This window comes from Scylla paramamosain, chromosome 29 (genome assembly GCF_035594125.1).
Source record: "Scylla paramamosain isolate STU-SP2022 chromosome 29, ASM3559412v1, whole genome shotgun sequence".
In the NCBI taxonomy this organism is placed as follows: domain Eukaryota; kingdom Metazoa; phylum Arthropoda; class Malacostraca; order Decapoda; family Portunidae; genus Scylla; species Scylla paramamosain.
Genome location: NC_087179.1, coordinates 3,799,445 through 3,815,855, shown reverse-complemented (window position 1 = coordinate 3,815,855; position 16,411 = coordinate 3,799,445). Strand labels below are relative to the sequence as shown.

The 16,411-nt window shown below is 39.0% G+C and overlaps 1 protein-coding gene across 3 annotated transcripts in view; it reads right to left on the bottom strand.

Annotated features, from left to right (window-relative positions):
* LOC135115183 (ankyrin-1-like) overlaps positions 1-16,411 on the bottom strand; it is a 123,579-nt gene that overhangs the window by 70,516 nt on the left and 36,652 nt on the right. For all 3 annotated transcript variants that reach the window (XM_064031686.1, XM_064031688.1, XM_064031687.1), the window contains one exon: positions 4,002-4,411. In XM_064031686.1, coding sequence (XP_063887756.1) covers positions 4,002-4,411 — 410 coding nt within the window. The remainder of the gene's footprint in view (positions 1-4,001; positions 4,412-16,411) is intronic.

The following is a 16,411-nucleotide window of genomic DNA, read 5'->3' as shown; positions in this document are numbered from 1 at the left end:
ATCTATCTCCTGTTCCACTATCTCCTTAGTTATGGAAATATCTGTCAGCTTCTCATTCTCATCTGCTCTAAACATCTGTTCACTATTTGGCATATCCTGTATGTTTTCCTGGGTGAAGACAGTTAAAAAATACTCATTCAGAATTTTACTAATATCCTCCTCAGAACTAACCAGCTCCCTATCTGCTGCCTTTAATGGACCTATAGTATCCTTATTCTTCATCCTGTATACCTGATAAAATCCCTTGGGGTCTGCCTTCACCAGGCTAGCTACCTTTAATTCATAATTACCCATAGATTTCCTCATTAACCTCCTGACTGTTCTAACTAATTCATTATACTGTGGCCTTAAAACTTCTTCACCTGCCCTTAATCTCTTATATATACTTCTCTTCCACCATATATAATTTTTTTTATCTAGCAGTCATCCATTGAGGGTAATTTTTCTGTGATCTTATTGTACTATACAGGATGTTTGCTAACTGACCTGTATGCAATTTATCTATGAAATATTTATACAACTCATCTACATTTACTTCACCTAATCCCCACATCTCAGCCCCTTCTATCCTCTCCACTCCCTCATCTACTCGCCTTGACATCAACTCTCCCATTTCAGCATGAACTGACAATCCAACATACTCACACCTATTTCCACCCTCTCTCTCTCCTCCACCCCTTCCAGACACATCATCCCTCTTGTCCTACACCCTCACGCTCACCTCACCTCTCTCATCCTGCCTTATCTCTCTCCACTCTGTCCTGGACATGACCTCACCCTGCATCTGTTGCCAGTCAACTCCTTGGAGGTACTTTTTTAATTCCTCAAAATCTGTTCTCCTAAAGTTAGGTATTTTACTAGTGTTTTTACTTCTAAAAGTTTCTTCCCATTTTAAATTGTACCTATTTCCCAATGGTCACTGTTACCTAGCTGTCCTCCAACCTCTGCCTGTGTGACTGCTTCCTCCCTGTTAGTAAGAATTAAATCTAGAATACCGCTCCCACTTGTGGGTTCTACGACTACCTGTTTTAAAAAATTATCCTGAATTACCTTCAGAAATTTCTCTGCATCCTTGTTACCCACCGTCAGGCTCCAGTCAATATTCCTAAAATTAAAACCTCCTACCACACATACCTGACTGTACCTGCCTGCTCCATTTATTTCCTGCCACAGTGAGGTGTGGTTTGTACTGTTCGGTGGCCTGTACACTACTCCTAGTACTACTGACTATGGTCTTTCCTTAATATCTACCCATATCAACTCTGTTTTACTATCTGCTTTTATTCTACTGTTAATACAACACTGTAATGTATCCCTAATGTATAACACAATGCCTCCTCCTCTCCTGTTTTTCTTATCTTTATAGAACAGTGTATAACCATCTATCTTAACCACTGGATTAAATACTTTTCCTGATATATCTAACCAAATTTCTGTTAAAGCAATGATATCAAAGTTCTCTACACATGCTATTCCTCTAAGCAAGTCTATTTTATTCAAAATACTTCTACAATTTGTGTAGTAAACACTTAAGTTATTTCTAACCTTCCCTGAGCTAGTTACCTTTCTAGATTTAACTAATTTGTCCTTTGTTTTGACCTCACAAGCCCTTCTTCCCTCCTGACTAACAAAAAAAGCTCTGGAGTGCAGTTACCTCCCGCCCAAGTGTTCCAGCCAAAACCCGAACACCCTGGCATGATAAATGCACCCCATCCCAGGCGTACAAGCACACTGAAGGGATTCTTCATCTCCACGCAAGGCGCCCTGAGGACCTTCAGCCTCTTGGCTCCCCTGCACACAACCGACCACTGCTCCTCCGTCACCTTACTAGTTAGGGTGACGGTATAGTATGACCCTCCCACAGGTGCTGAGATCCTCTCACAGAACTCAGCCTGCAGGTCTGAGATCCTCTCACGAAACTCAGCCTGCACCTCCAATGGAACTCAGCCTCCACCTCTGAGACCTTCACAACAAAGGCCTCGAGAACAGAACTAACAAAACCAGACAACTCAGCAACACAAGGTGCTATGTCTACACTAGCCAGCTATAGTAGCGTCAGGTTACTGCTCACTAAAACACGTCCGTTCACTAGGAACCCTGACCTGAGACTGAGGAACCTTGACCTGAGACTGAGGAACCCTGACCTCTGAGAAATTTCTGCGATTATACTTTCAATTTTCTGATTATTATTGTGCATAATATTAGAAATCGTATCAGATGTTATGAACAAGTCCCAAGCCACTTTCTTCTAAATTTAATGACCTTGTGCCTCCCATCAAACATTCTATAACACTAGATATGTTTGCAGTTGGTCTATCTTCCATATGATTGGTCCATATTATGGATTTCTCAACATCAGACTTTCTCCGGGGTTTTTCTACTGTGAATTTATATTCCCATAGCTGACCTGGTAATGCATAATTATCATATTTACTTTCATCTAAACAACTAGTCAAGGAATTAACTAACCTGTTCCTAACTAACGTCTTACTATTTCTCCATGGGAGCCGCTTTTCATTATCTATGTCACTGTCCAATTCCTCATCACTTTCAAACTCCATGGTAAGACCAGCTTCATTACCAGTCACATCTGCCAAATCTTCGTCAGGGTCATCTGTAAAGTCAGGGGTTGTATCTGTAAAGTTCACTGTCACTGAGCACTAAGCACTAGCAGTCATGCACCCAGTAGGTGCACCCAGTCAGTGGCAGTTACGTCTACATATTTTTGAAAAGTTGCAAGTGACGCCACAAGCAGCTAACTCTTGACTGGCTGCTGCCTGGCTCCTCTCTCTCTCTCTCTCTCTCTCTCTCTCTCTCTCTCTCTCTCTCTCTCTCTCTCAGTCATTGTGATCCCACCGTTGTCAGTCAGTTTTCTTTTTTCGTCCCCCCTCTCTCTCTCTCTCTCTCTATGGCCACACTGAGAACAAGAAAGGTGATGACAGCAAGAGTGTGAAATTTCATACATTACAACTATGCTCCACCTTGCATATCAGATGAAATTAGCACAACTTTTGTTTGAGTTTTAATTTCACATATCATGTCATCACTGGACTGAACTCAGCTACTGCATTTACTTAGCACTCACATTATGTCTTTATAGTTTTATCCTGAGATACTGCAGAAGAGAAAGTAGAATACACACACACTAACACACACTGATTACACTGCCTGATTGTGATTGATTATACGAGATCGGACAATCAGCAACCCTCACTTATGAGTCATGTGTTCTTATATTTTTACATGAAATACCACAGGAAAGAAAATAATAACTACACTAAAAATATCACAAACACACAGACAAACACAAATATACACGCGGAATTGATTGTATGTCTGACAAGGGAGTGGCCATCGCCAGTGAACTCGTTGATCGTTGGCATTCATCTGTTGTCATATTGTTTCGTGAGCAATCAAAAGAAAAGAATAAAATATCACAGATTAGAATGATTTTGTTGGTTTTTTTCTTACATGGTCATTCCTTATCATATTTTGAATGCCAAAGTAAAAATAATTTCCTAAAACTACCATCTGTTTAAAATTTTGTTTTATTTGGAAAAAAATCAGCTAGGGTGGGTCGTTTTTGACCCATGCTGCAGAGAATGGGGTTAAGGGACTCAACACTGCATTGAGCAACAAGTATATGGCAAAATGTTCAGAAGAGCCAGCACCATTAACCAGCACATAGTTAAAATCTATTCATTTATCTATTCATTGATCTATTCACTTATTTATATATTCATTCATGGAGAGAGAGAGAGAGAGAGAGAGAGAGAGAGAGAGAGAGAGAGAGAGAGAGAGAGAGAGAGAGAGAGAGAGAGAGAGAGAATAATAGTTTTTGGCAAGTACTATCTCTCTCTCTCTCTCTCTCTCTCTCTCTCTCTCTCTCTCTCTCTCTCTCTCTCTCTCTCTCTCCCACCATTTTGAAGTAAAACGTATAAACATACTGTCACATACTTTCATCCTAGTCCCTTACTGAAGAGCATAAATAAAATACTAACCATAAGTTCCAATGTTTGACTGATGTTAAGGGATAAAATGCCACTTTGTTTGATGAGCCAATTCTCTATTGTATGGTAGCCAAACAATACAGACCACATCAGAGGACTGTTTCCCTCTACATCCTTTTTCAGCGGGTCGAGGCGAGCAACAAGCACCAGATGCCGCACAGTGTCCAGTTCTCTCCCATACACAGCCCAGTGAAGTAGTGTTCGTCCCTCCTTGTCTTCTGAATGGTAGGACCAGCCAAGACTGTTCATTTGCTTCAGCACTCCTACTTGGCCAGCCTCACTTGCAACATGCATTGGTGTTCTACCATCATGATCCAAGACAGTGACTGGAGTGACTTGGGAGAGGACTGCTACAGTTTCTTCATGGCCCCATAATGCAGCTAAATGCAGAGCAGTGCGTCCTGCAAAGTAAAAGAACAGACCTCTAGGTTGCCATAAAGAAAGGCAACTCAGAGAGAGAACTAGATGGATGGTCTGATATAGATGGGGAGTTGAGAGAGTTGAATGAAGAAGGCTGGCAGGAGGCTTTGTTCTGAAGTGGAATTATAGATGCAGTGACAATGGTGATGATGATGATGATGATTATAATGGTCCCATATTATATTCAAGAGTCAGTGAAGACACCATACATATATAAAATAAAATCATCAATATTTTTTTAATTTTCTTTATGTAAGAGGGACACTGACATAGGATAATAAAAAAACTGAATAATAAAAAGAAAAAAAAGTCTACTGCTGGTGCCAGTCCCCAAAGAGAAGGCCAGAAGGATTATTCAAAATTAGCAGATAACCATCTTGAAACCTCCTTCTTAAAAGAGTTCAAGTCAAAGGAAGAGGGAAATACAGAGGCTGCAGGTCCTCATCCAACTTGAATGTCTTTTGTTTCTTCTTATAAAAATAGTTGTTGAGGGAATCATTGCATGCCAGTGTCAGATACAGGTGGAAATAAAACTCTATACTCATAAATGATGAGCATGTCCAATCAAATGAAAGCAGTAGCACTTATCCCTATTTATTCTTGCATTTCCCTCATGCTTTGTTTAAACACTCTCTCTTTTCCTTACTGATCTTCACCTCACTCAATCTCTTGGTCAAGACTCTTGCACAATAAACTTTTCCTTGCACATTAAGCACACTTGTCCCTCTTTAACTTTTAAACACATTCATATAACTTTCTACTATTATATAGAAATACAATGACTGCCTTTCTCCCTCCACTCATCTGATACTTCTTGCTCCAAGTCAGGTCACACAGCAGCATCCAATCTACTACAGGTTCACAATTTCTTATCCAGAAACCTCGGGATCAGACACTTCAGATTTTGGAATTTTTCAGGTTTAAGAATGGAAGATTTTTAGTGTAAATTTTATTTTTTTTAGATGAAACATTACATGAGACCAGATGGCTCAGTGATAAAGTGCTCAGCTTGTGGCTGCAGGGTCATGAGTTTATGCTTCAATTCCAGTAGTTACTCGGTGAGGGAGGTGTGGTGTTTTTGGTATCACATCACATACCTAAATGAGACATATGGGGTTACTGTAGCCCGGGAATGCTGATACATCTGTTATATCCCATTCTTATCACAGGATGGAGTGGATTGAAACATGTTTCATGGCCCGGCTTTATTTCCTTTGTGTACAATCCAGTGTGTGTGCAGGTGTGGCAATAAACGAGTTAAACTAATCATGTGACAATAAATGACTGAAACAAATGTGCATCAACTGTATGATGAGATTCTACTCACTATTAGGAATGAAACATAATACATAATGCTGTGGTGTTGGATATTTCTTATGATACTGAAAATTAGTTAATAGTTAACTTACATATACAACAGGAGGTAATGTTCTCTTGTCACCCTACCCTAATGGGGATACATTCCAGGAGGAAAGTCACATATCTTCAGGAATGAAAGAGCAAGTCATTTTAAGATGAAAGTATTTAGAAGTTACAGGATATTGAAAAATGAATGTGCATCTGTGGCAATTTCCATCTGATCACTGTTGCCATATTGCTTTCATTTTGTTTTTGCTATTATTTGCTACAACAATACACTGCACTCTTGAATTTAATTATATCTTTATTTATGAAAACCGTGATGTGTAATCAAGTAACATTTTCATGATGCCAATGCTTACCATGGATACCCTCTTCTTCCCCACCTTGTCAACTCATACCACATTCATACTGAAATGTCCTCTAACTTCAAAATCATGGTGGTAGTTTCCATACCATAATCTTCAATAAGACTCCTCACAGGTACACCATGATCAAACTTCTGTAATAACTCTACTTCCTGTGCTATTGCTAATGACTGATGCTTCCTTCTCTGCTTCTCACTATTATCATTGAGGAATCTGCAGCTCTTTTTGATATTCCCACAGTCTTCATGGTGAGAAAAAAAAATAAAAATTCATGAGCAGCAGAGGCAATTTGCATATGACTGGTAGGAGTACAGAGGCACAAGTGCCTCTGTGGATCATTTAGGCTCAAATTTAGCACCAGATGTGCGCTTTTTTTTATTTTGTAATCTTGGATAAAAGCTTTTGAACCTGTACCACGTCACTCCATACTTTGACATTAGCAGGGACTACCATATTTCTTTGAGTACAGGATGACCTCAAGTATAGGTTGACCCCTGATTTCTAGCCAGGAGATAAGTTATTTATGATACACCTTGTATAGAGGTCGACCACCTTTACAAATAAAGGGAAGCAACCTCTATAAAAAATCTATCAACCTTGAAAAGCTGTGCTAGTAGTGAAATGACAAGTTATAGTATTAAACACCACATTTTATATGAATATGAGCAGAGAGAGAGAGAGAGAGAGAGAGAGAGAGAGAGAGAGAGAGAGAGAGAGAGAGAGAGAGAGAGAGAGAGAGAGAGAGAGAGAGAGAGAGAGAGAGAGAGAGAGAGAGAGAGAGAGAGAGACCTGCTCTTCCTTCCTTGTTCAGTCAGGTGATTAAGGGTGTGAAATCTGTCCTCACATGCAGGCATCACACACACACACACACACACACACACACACACACACACACACACACACAAAAAAAAAAAAAAAAAAAAAAAAAAATTGTGGAAAATTTGGAAGACTACTGGAGTGGATGGAGGATTATCTGGATGACAGAGAGATGAGAACAGTAATACAAGACCAGAATTCATCTTGGCTGAAAGTAACTTGTGGTGTCCCACAGGGATCAGTGTTGGGACTGATAATGTTTGTAATATATGTGAATGACATATGAACTTATTTGCAGATGATGCTAAGCTGATGAGGATAGAAAATGTAAATGACTGAATGGTACTGCAAGATGATTTAAATAAGATAAATAGATGGAGGAAATCGTGGCAAATGCAATTCAATTTAAGTAAATGTAAAATAATGGAGTTTGGTAAGAGTAAGAAAAGAATACAATATCATTATGAGATGGATGGTGTGAAGTTACAGAAATCAAAAGAGGAAATGGATTTGGGAGTAAGTTACTGAAAATTTGACTCCAGACAGACACATTGATAAAATTACTGGAGAGACAATGAATTTGTTAAAAATAATAAGAATAGTATTCTCATATTTACATGAAGGAATGATAAAAAAGTTGTTGATTTCCATGATAAGACCAAGATTGGAATATGCAGCAGTGGTGTGGTCTCCTCATATAAAGAAGAATATTATAAAGTTAGAAAGAGTACAAAGTGCAGTCACTATGATGGTTCCGGAGTTGAGTAAGTCGACCTATGAAGAGAGATTAAGAATGTTGGAAATTCCTACCCTTGAAAATAGGAGAGAGAGAGAGGGGATTTAATAAACATCTATATAATGATAAATGGCATGGAAAATGTGGACAAAGAATGTTTTATAAATTTAGACACACAGAGTACAAGAGGACACAGTAAGAAGTTGAAGAAAGTTAACCGTAGAAGAGAAATAAAAAAGTATAGTTTTCCTCACAGAAGTGTGAACAAATGGAATGAACTCAGTGAAGATGTTGTCAATGCTGTAACTGTCAATGCTTTTAAGACCAAACTGGATAGATACAGAAATGGGATACTGTGAGATTACTCCCCTCCCATAAACCGCAACTAGGTAAATACAACTAGTTAAATACACACACACACACAAGGCAGAGCTGACAGAACGTGTTTTCCAGTGCTCTACATATAGAAGTGAAGGAATAACACAAATCACTCATAGTTCAATAAGATATGTTATGAAGACCCAGGATTACCTGGGTGGTAAATAGGGAGGGGAGAAACAGTACCATGAGTATATCCCGTCTACAGGAAAGTTTGGTTTGTTTGTTTACATTTTGGACAAACATGGCAGAGAGCAGCATCCCAAAGGAAAGGGGATCTTTTGAAGGTTTCACTGGAGAAGAAAGAGAACCGAATCACAGGTTGCAGTGTAGGAAGGTTTTGAATATGGAGGAAATGATGGACAAGTTATTGGAGATAGTTAAGACACTGGAGGCACACCAGAAGGAGACAGGCAAGGAGTTGATGATTATTAGAACAAATTTGATTGGCATAGAAGATAAAAATGAGAAGATGAAGGTGGAAAATGACTGTTTGAAGAAATTAATACAGAAAGTAGAAACTGTTCAGAAAGAAATGAGGAAATGAAGGCAAGTGTAAAGGATGTAGAAATGAGGCAAAATAAGTGGATAAATTAACATAAAGTTGAAGAATCATTAAAAAGAATAAAAGAACAACAAGAAAATGTGAAACAACCTGATACAAAGTGGAAAATGTTATTAAAAAAAAAGAGAAAAGTTAGTGGCAGACACTGTACAAAAGTATAAACAAGTAACTGTATTTGGTTTAAAGGAAGAAAAAATAGTAAGAAGAATTCAAAGAGAGGAAAAGGAAAAGAACCTGAAGAAAGTGATGGGTGAAGACAGTCAGATAGTAAAGCGAGTGGAAGAGTTCCATAGAATTGGGAAATGTGAAGAAGAGAAAATGAGACCCATAAGAATAAGGTTTGCAACACAGGTACAAGCACATGAGGTAATAAACGGCTCTTGGAAGTTGTCTGGAGATGAAGAATATAAGAATGTATGGATAAACATAGATCTGGATGAGACTGAAAGGTTGAAGCAAAAGGAGCTAATAAATGAGGCCAAATTGAAAACAAACAACAAACAGAAGAGGAGAAGAAAAGTGTTCTGGAGAGTAAGAGATATGAGAATAAAGAAATGGTATATCAAACAGTAAGTAAAGTATATTATACTAATGTAAATGGATTAATGTCAACAAAGATGAAAATAAGTGAATCATTAAACAGATCCCCACCGCACGTTGTTGTATCAAGTTTGACAAATGGAAAAATGAATGGGGAACTCCTGACATTGATGATGATAAATATGATTTATAGATGAGGAATAGGAGGAGGTGGAGTGATCATTCAGACTGAAGAAGGTAATAAAAAGTGGAGACAAGTCTGAAAATCTACAAGTGATGATTAGAAGTGCACTCTTGCATAATGAATTATGCAGGAGTGTATGTGCCACCTATGACCAATCCTTGGTGAAAGGAAGAGCATAAAGAGATGTTGGTAGATGTGTTAAAAGGTCTTGAAAAGATAGTGATGGAAAGTAGTGATATAGTTATTGATGGTGATTTTAATTGTAGGGAGATAAATTGGGAGACATTGACAACTACTGGAAGTTAGAATTCATGGAGTAATAGACTATTAAACTGGGCGATGGAAAACTAGATGACTCAATGGATTGATTTTGATACCAGATTTAGTGGAAGAGATAAACCATCAAGACTTGATTTAGTGTTTACCAAGGGCATGGAAATTATTGAAACTATACACTATGATAGCCCTTTAGGTAAAAATGATCATGTGTTGATGGAATTTAATTTGAAAAATTAAAATGTAATCATTGATGAAAAATTATAAAGTAAGAAAATTCAAATATAGTAAAGCTGATTTTGAAAAATTAAGAAACCATGGACTAGAAAGACTTTGAACATGCAGAAGATATTCAGGAAAAAATGGGATGAATTTATAAGGATATACAATACACCTGTGAGAAATTTGTACCTAGAGGAGGAGCAAGATATACAGTAGAGGAAAGAAAGGCTGGCTGGGTAGGAGGCCGGCCAGCCTTTATTACTTTATTTGGCACCATCCATTTTTCACCTAAGAAAAATGCCCCACACGTAATTGACTACATATACAGTAATCTTACCTCATTACTCACTCATCAGTTGCAATAGACATTGTGTCTCAGTATCAATCAAGACAACACTGAGGATGTATTGTTTGACCACAGCCATTCTCCCACATGCCTAGCAATTATTCATGTTTGCCTTGCATTATTGTGTGTGACATTCATACCTCATGAATGGGAAGCCCCTTGATCATGATACTAGGGTCAGTGTGATTCAGTGTCACAAATTAGTCCTTCAGATGAAGGATATAGTTAAAGAAACCGGTGTGAGTGAACGAAGTGTTTGTTGCTTGGTTGCTAAGTTCAGAGTGCCCTCCAGTGCTTGTGTACCTACTCCCGCTAAGAGTACTGGGATACCAACGAAAATTAATGAAACTTCGCTCAGAGTTCTGAAGCGGTGTGTGGATGTCACTCCCACCCTTATGGCAAAGAAACTTAAGGAGGAAAACCCCCAGCTACTTGGTGATGTGACCGTTAGGACTGTATCTTGCGTGCTCCACAAGCTACTCAGTTACAAAACAGTGGTGGCACGTCAAAAACCTGCTTCAAATGAACACCAAAGGAAAACTCGTAAGGCATTTGCTAAGAAATATTTGGAGTGGCCATTAGAAAAGTTGTGCAGTGTCCTTTGGACTGATGAGTTTTTATTCATAGTAAGTGACACGAGGGGAAAGAGGGTGTGGGTGAGGAAGGGTGTCAACAGGGATGACCCCAAGTATTGCACCCTCACAGTAAAACACCCTCCATTCCTTATGGTATGGGGTGCTTTCAGGTATGTGGGGTAAGGGGCCATTTGTGATGCTTCAGAAGAGTGTCATGGTAAACCAGCAAATTTATCCTAACATCTTGGAAGAACACTTGAGGGAGTGTTCTGCTAATAGTGGTACTGAGATTCTCCAGCATGATGGGGCCCTACCACACAGAGCACACTCCATCAAAAACTGGCTTCAGAATAATGAGGTTGAGTATATTCCCAACTGGCCAAGCAGCAGTCCAGACCTCAATCCTATAGAGAACTTGTGGAGTGTTTTGAAAATGGAGCTGAGGGAAAGAGAAATTAGAGGTTGAGTTATGTGCCGCCTGGAAAACAATTCCTGTCTCTATGCTTCAGCATCTGGCCGACTCATTTCCAACATGTCTAAGCAAGATCAGGAAGACTGGTCTTTCCACAAATAAGTAGCCAGATGTTTGTGAGTATTACATGATTTTATTCTTATGTTGTTCTTAACTTTGTGAACCATCTGGGAGGTTGGGGAGGCAGCAAAAGTTAGCGCGGTTATTATGAAGGTAGGAAATGGCGACCCAGCCAGCCTTTTTTCCCTCCACTGTAGAAAGGGTAAGGAATGGTTCAGTACAAAATGCAAAAATGCAAGAAATTGTAAGTTAAATGGTTGGAATAGATGAAAGAAAAGGAAAACTGAGAGCAGATGGGAGGAATATACTGGTGCTAGAAATGAGTATGTTGAGATAATAAGAATGGAGAGAAAAAACTATGAAAGAGATATAATAGAAAGTGTATAAATGAGCCTAAACTATTCTTTAGACATATTAATGGGAAGATGAAGAGAAAGTGTATCAAGATTGAAAGTTGAAGGAAAAGTCTATGAGGATGCACAGGACATGGTGGAGGTTATGAACAAAAGTTTCAGACTGGTATTTACTGTGGAAGGGAAGTTTGATGCAGGAAGGGATAATTTAGTGAGGAACATACTAAGTACAGTCCCAGTCATTTATGAGGAAATACTTAAGATGATGGAAAAACTTGAAGTAAATAAAGCATCTGGTCCAGATGGAGTATCAAATTGGATATTGAAAGAATGGGTGATAAAATTCACAGTATGGTGATGACATCATTGTCGCAGAGATGAGTACCAAAAGATTGGGAGAGCAAATATTACACCAATATACAAAGGAGAAAATAAGGAAAACCCACTAAATTATAAACCAGTGTCACTGGCTAGTGTTGTTGGAAAACTATGTGAAAGAACAATAAAGGAAAGATGGATGGATCACTTGGAAAGAGATAAAGTTTTGGTAAATTGTCAATTTGGATTTAGAAGGGGAAGATCACACTCCATGAACTTATTATCCTCTTATTCAAGGGTAGTCAATATTGTACGAGAGAGAGACAGATGGGTAGATGGTGTCTACTTAAACTTGAAGATGGCTTTTGAAAAAGTACCACACCGAAGATTGTTACGGAAAATTTAAAAATATGGAAGAATTGGAGGAAGACTGCTGGAGTGGATGGAGATGAGAGCTGTAATACATGACCAAAATTCATCTTGGCTGAAAGTAGCTAGTGGTGTCCCACAGGGGTCAATGATGGGACCGGTAATGTTTGTGATGTATGTGAATGACATGAATGAAGAAATAAATAGCTATATGAACTTATTTGCAGATGATGCTGAGCTGATGAGAAAGGTAGAAAATGTAAATGATTGTATGATACTGTAAGATAATTTAATTAAGATAAATAGATGGAGTAAATCTTGCAAATGGAATTCAGTTAAGTAAATGTAAAGTTAAAGTAATGGAGTATGTTAAGAGTAAAAAAAAAGAATACAATATCATTATGAGATGGATGGTGTGAAGTTAAAGAAATCAAGAGGAAATGGATAAGAGAGTAACAATTACTGAAAATTTTACTCCAGACACATTGATAAAATTAGTGGAGAGATGATGAATTTGTCAAAAAGAGTAGGAATGGCATTCTCATATTTGGATGAAGAATGATGAATTTGTTAAAAAGAGTAAGAATGACATTCTCACATTTGGATGAAGAAATTATAAAAAATTGTTGATTTCCATGATAAGACCAAGATTGAAAATATGTGGCAGTGGTGTGGTCTCCTCATACAAGGAGGAATGTTATGAAACTGGAAAGAGTACAAAGAGCAGTCACTAAGATGGTTCCAGAGTTGAGTAAGTCAGCCTATGAAGAGAGACCAAGAATGATAGAAATTCCTACTCTTGAAAATAAGAGGAGAGAGAGAGAGAGAGAGAGAGAGAGAGAGAGAGAGAGAGAGAGAGAGAGAGAGAGAGAGAGAGAGAGAGAGAGAGAGAGAGAGAGAGAGAGAGAGAGAGAGAGAGAGAGAGAGAAGCAATTTGATAAACATCTATAGAATAATAAATGATATGGAAAATGTGGACAAAGAATGTTTCATAAATTTAGACACAGAGTTGAAGGAGACACAGTAAGAAGTTGAAGTTAACTGTACAAGTGACATCAACAAGTATAGTTTTCCTCACAGAAGTGTGAACAAATGGAATGAACTCAGTGAAGACGTTGTCAATGCTATAACTGTCCATGTTTTTAAGACCAAACTGGATAGATATAGAAATGGGATACTATGAGATTACTCCCCTCCCATAAACCACAACTAGGTAAATACAACTAGGTAAATACGCACACACACATCTACAATTTAGGGTGGTTGAAGGATAGTAAATTACAGAAGAGGTGGCAATGGGTGAAAGACAAATAAATGAGAGGGAAGGAAAGACAAAATTATCAGAAAAGAGATTAGTGGGCAGCTGTGTGTTTACGCACTTGAGTGAGTAGCAAGGAATGAACCTTGAAGGAGGGGGGAACTATATTACCCACACTGTCTCCCTTCCTGGGGGGGAGAGAGAGAGAGAGAGAGAGAGAGAGAGAGAGAGAGAGAGAGAGAGAGAGAGAGAGAGAGAGAGAGAGAGAGAGAGAGAGAGAGAGAGAGAGAGAGAGAGAGAGAGAGAGAGAGAGAGAGAGAGAGAGAGAGTCAGAGGGCAAGGAGTGAACAAGGGAAGGAGAAACTGTAGCCCCCCCCCCAGTCTCTCCTCCCTGATAGAAAGGAGTATAGGATGAAGAAAAGGGTGGATGGATATGGAAGATAAGGGAAGGACCATGTGGGGGTGGGAACTATAATGTAAGGCTCTGCCAGCAACTGGGATCTCTTCTATGATAGGGACACCTTGTACGCCAGGGATGGAGTACATTTATTGTGCCAGGGTGTTCGGGTTTTGGATGGAGCACTCGAACAGGAGGTAACTGCACTACATTACTTTTTTCTTTAAAATGAAGGGGTAATTAGTTAAATCTAGAAAGGTAACTAGCTCAGAGAAGGTGAGGAATAGCTTGAGTATTTACTACACAAATTGTAGAGGTATTTTGAATAAAATACACTTGCTTAGAGGAGTGGCATGTGTAGAGAACTTTGATATCATTGCTTTAACAGAAACTTGTTTAGATATATCAGGAAAAGCATTTAACCCAGAGCTTAAGGCAGATGGTTATATACTATTCTATAAGGACAGGGAAAACAAGAGAGGAGGAGGCATTGCACTGTTCATTAGGAACACATTACAACATTGTATTAACAGTAGAGATAAAATAGATAGCAAAATAGAGTCAATATGGGTAGATATCAAGATGGATCTTAGTCAGTAGTACTGGGAGTAGTGTACAGGCCCCCAAAGAGTACAAAGGAAATTAACACCTCATTATGGCAGGAAATAAATATAGCAGGCACATACAGTCAGGTACGTATCATAAGAGAGTTTAATTTTAGAAGTATCGACTGGAGCCTGATGGTGGGCAACAGTGAAGCAGAAGAATCTCTTAAGGTAATTCAGGATAATTTTTCTTTGAATAGATAATTTTAAAACCCACAAGAAGGAATAATATTCTAGATTTAATTCTAACTAATGGGGAAGAAGCAGTCATGCACGTAGAGGTTAGAGGACAGCTAGGTAACAGTGACCACTATGAAACTAAGTACAAATTAGGATGGGAGAAAACTTTTAGAAGTAAAAACACTAATAAAATACCTGACTTTAGGAGGGCAGATTGAGGGATTAAAAAGGTACCTCCAAGGAAATGACTGGCAATGGACGCAGGGGGAATTAAGGTCCAGGACGGAGTTGAGAGAGATAAGGCAGGGTGAGGGAGGTGAGGTGAGGTGAGGTGTGAGTGTGAAGGGCAGGAGGAGGGGAGAAGGGTATGGAAGGATCAGAGTGAGACAGGGTGAAATATGTGTATGTCAGAGGGTCAGGTTATGCTGAGATGGGCAAGGTGAAGTAAAGACAAGTAGAAGATGGAGAGGAGAGGATGGAGGAGGCTGAGACGAGAAGATTAGGGGAAGTGAATGTAAATGAGTTGTATAGATATTTTCATTAATAAATTACATTTTTTTTAACATAGGAGGGACACCGGCCAAGGGCAACAAAAATCTAATAAAAAAAAGCCCACTGAGATGCCAGTCCCCAAATAGGGTCCGAAGCAGTGGTCAAAAATTGAAGGATAAGTGTCTTGAAACCTCCCTCTTGAAGGAGTTTCAAGTCATAGGAAGGTGGAAATACAGAAGCAGGCAGGGAGTTCCACAGTTTACCAGAGAAAGGGATGAATGATTGAGAATATTGGTTAACTTTTGCATTAGAGTGGACAGAATAGGGGTGAGAGAAAGAAGAAAGTCTCGTGCAGCGAGGCTGTTGGAGGAGGGGAGGCATACAGTTAGCAAGATCAGAAGAACAGTTAGCATGAAAATAGCAGTAGAAGATTCCAAGAGATGCAACATTGCAATGATGAGAAAGAGGCTGAGGACAGTCAGTTAGAGGAGAAGGGTTGATGAGATGAAAAGGTTTTGATTCCACCCTGTCTAAAAAGAGTGGTATGAGTGGAACTCCCCTCTGACATGTGAAACACACTCCATACATAGATGGATAAGGCCCTTATACAGAGTTAGCAGCTGGGAGGTGAGAAAAACTGGTGGAAACGCCACTGAATGCCTAACTTCATAGAAGCCGTTTTAGCTAGAGATGAGATGTGAAGTTTCCAGTTTATATTTTAAGAAAAGGACAGACTGAGGATGTTCAGTGTAGGAGAGGGACCAGTTGAGTTTCATTTAAGAAGAAGGGATAGTTGCCTGGAAGGTTGTGTCAAGTTGGTAGATGGAAGAACTGAGTTTTTGAGTCATTCAACAATACCAAATTTGCTCTGCCCCAATCAGAAATTTTAGAGAGATCAGAAGTCAGGCGTTCTGTGGCTTCCTTGCGTGAACTGTTTACTTCCTGAAGAGTTGAACATCTATGAAAAGATGTGGAAAAGTACAGGATAGTATCATCAGCATAAGAGTGGATAGGGCAAGAAGATTGGTTTAGAAGATGATTGATGAATAATAGGAAGAGAGTGGGTGACAGGACAGAATCCTGAGGAACACCACTGTTAATAGATTTAAGAG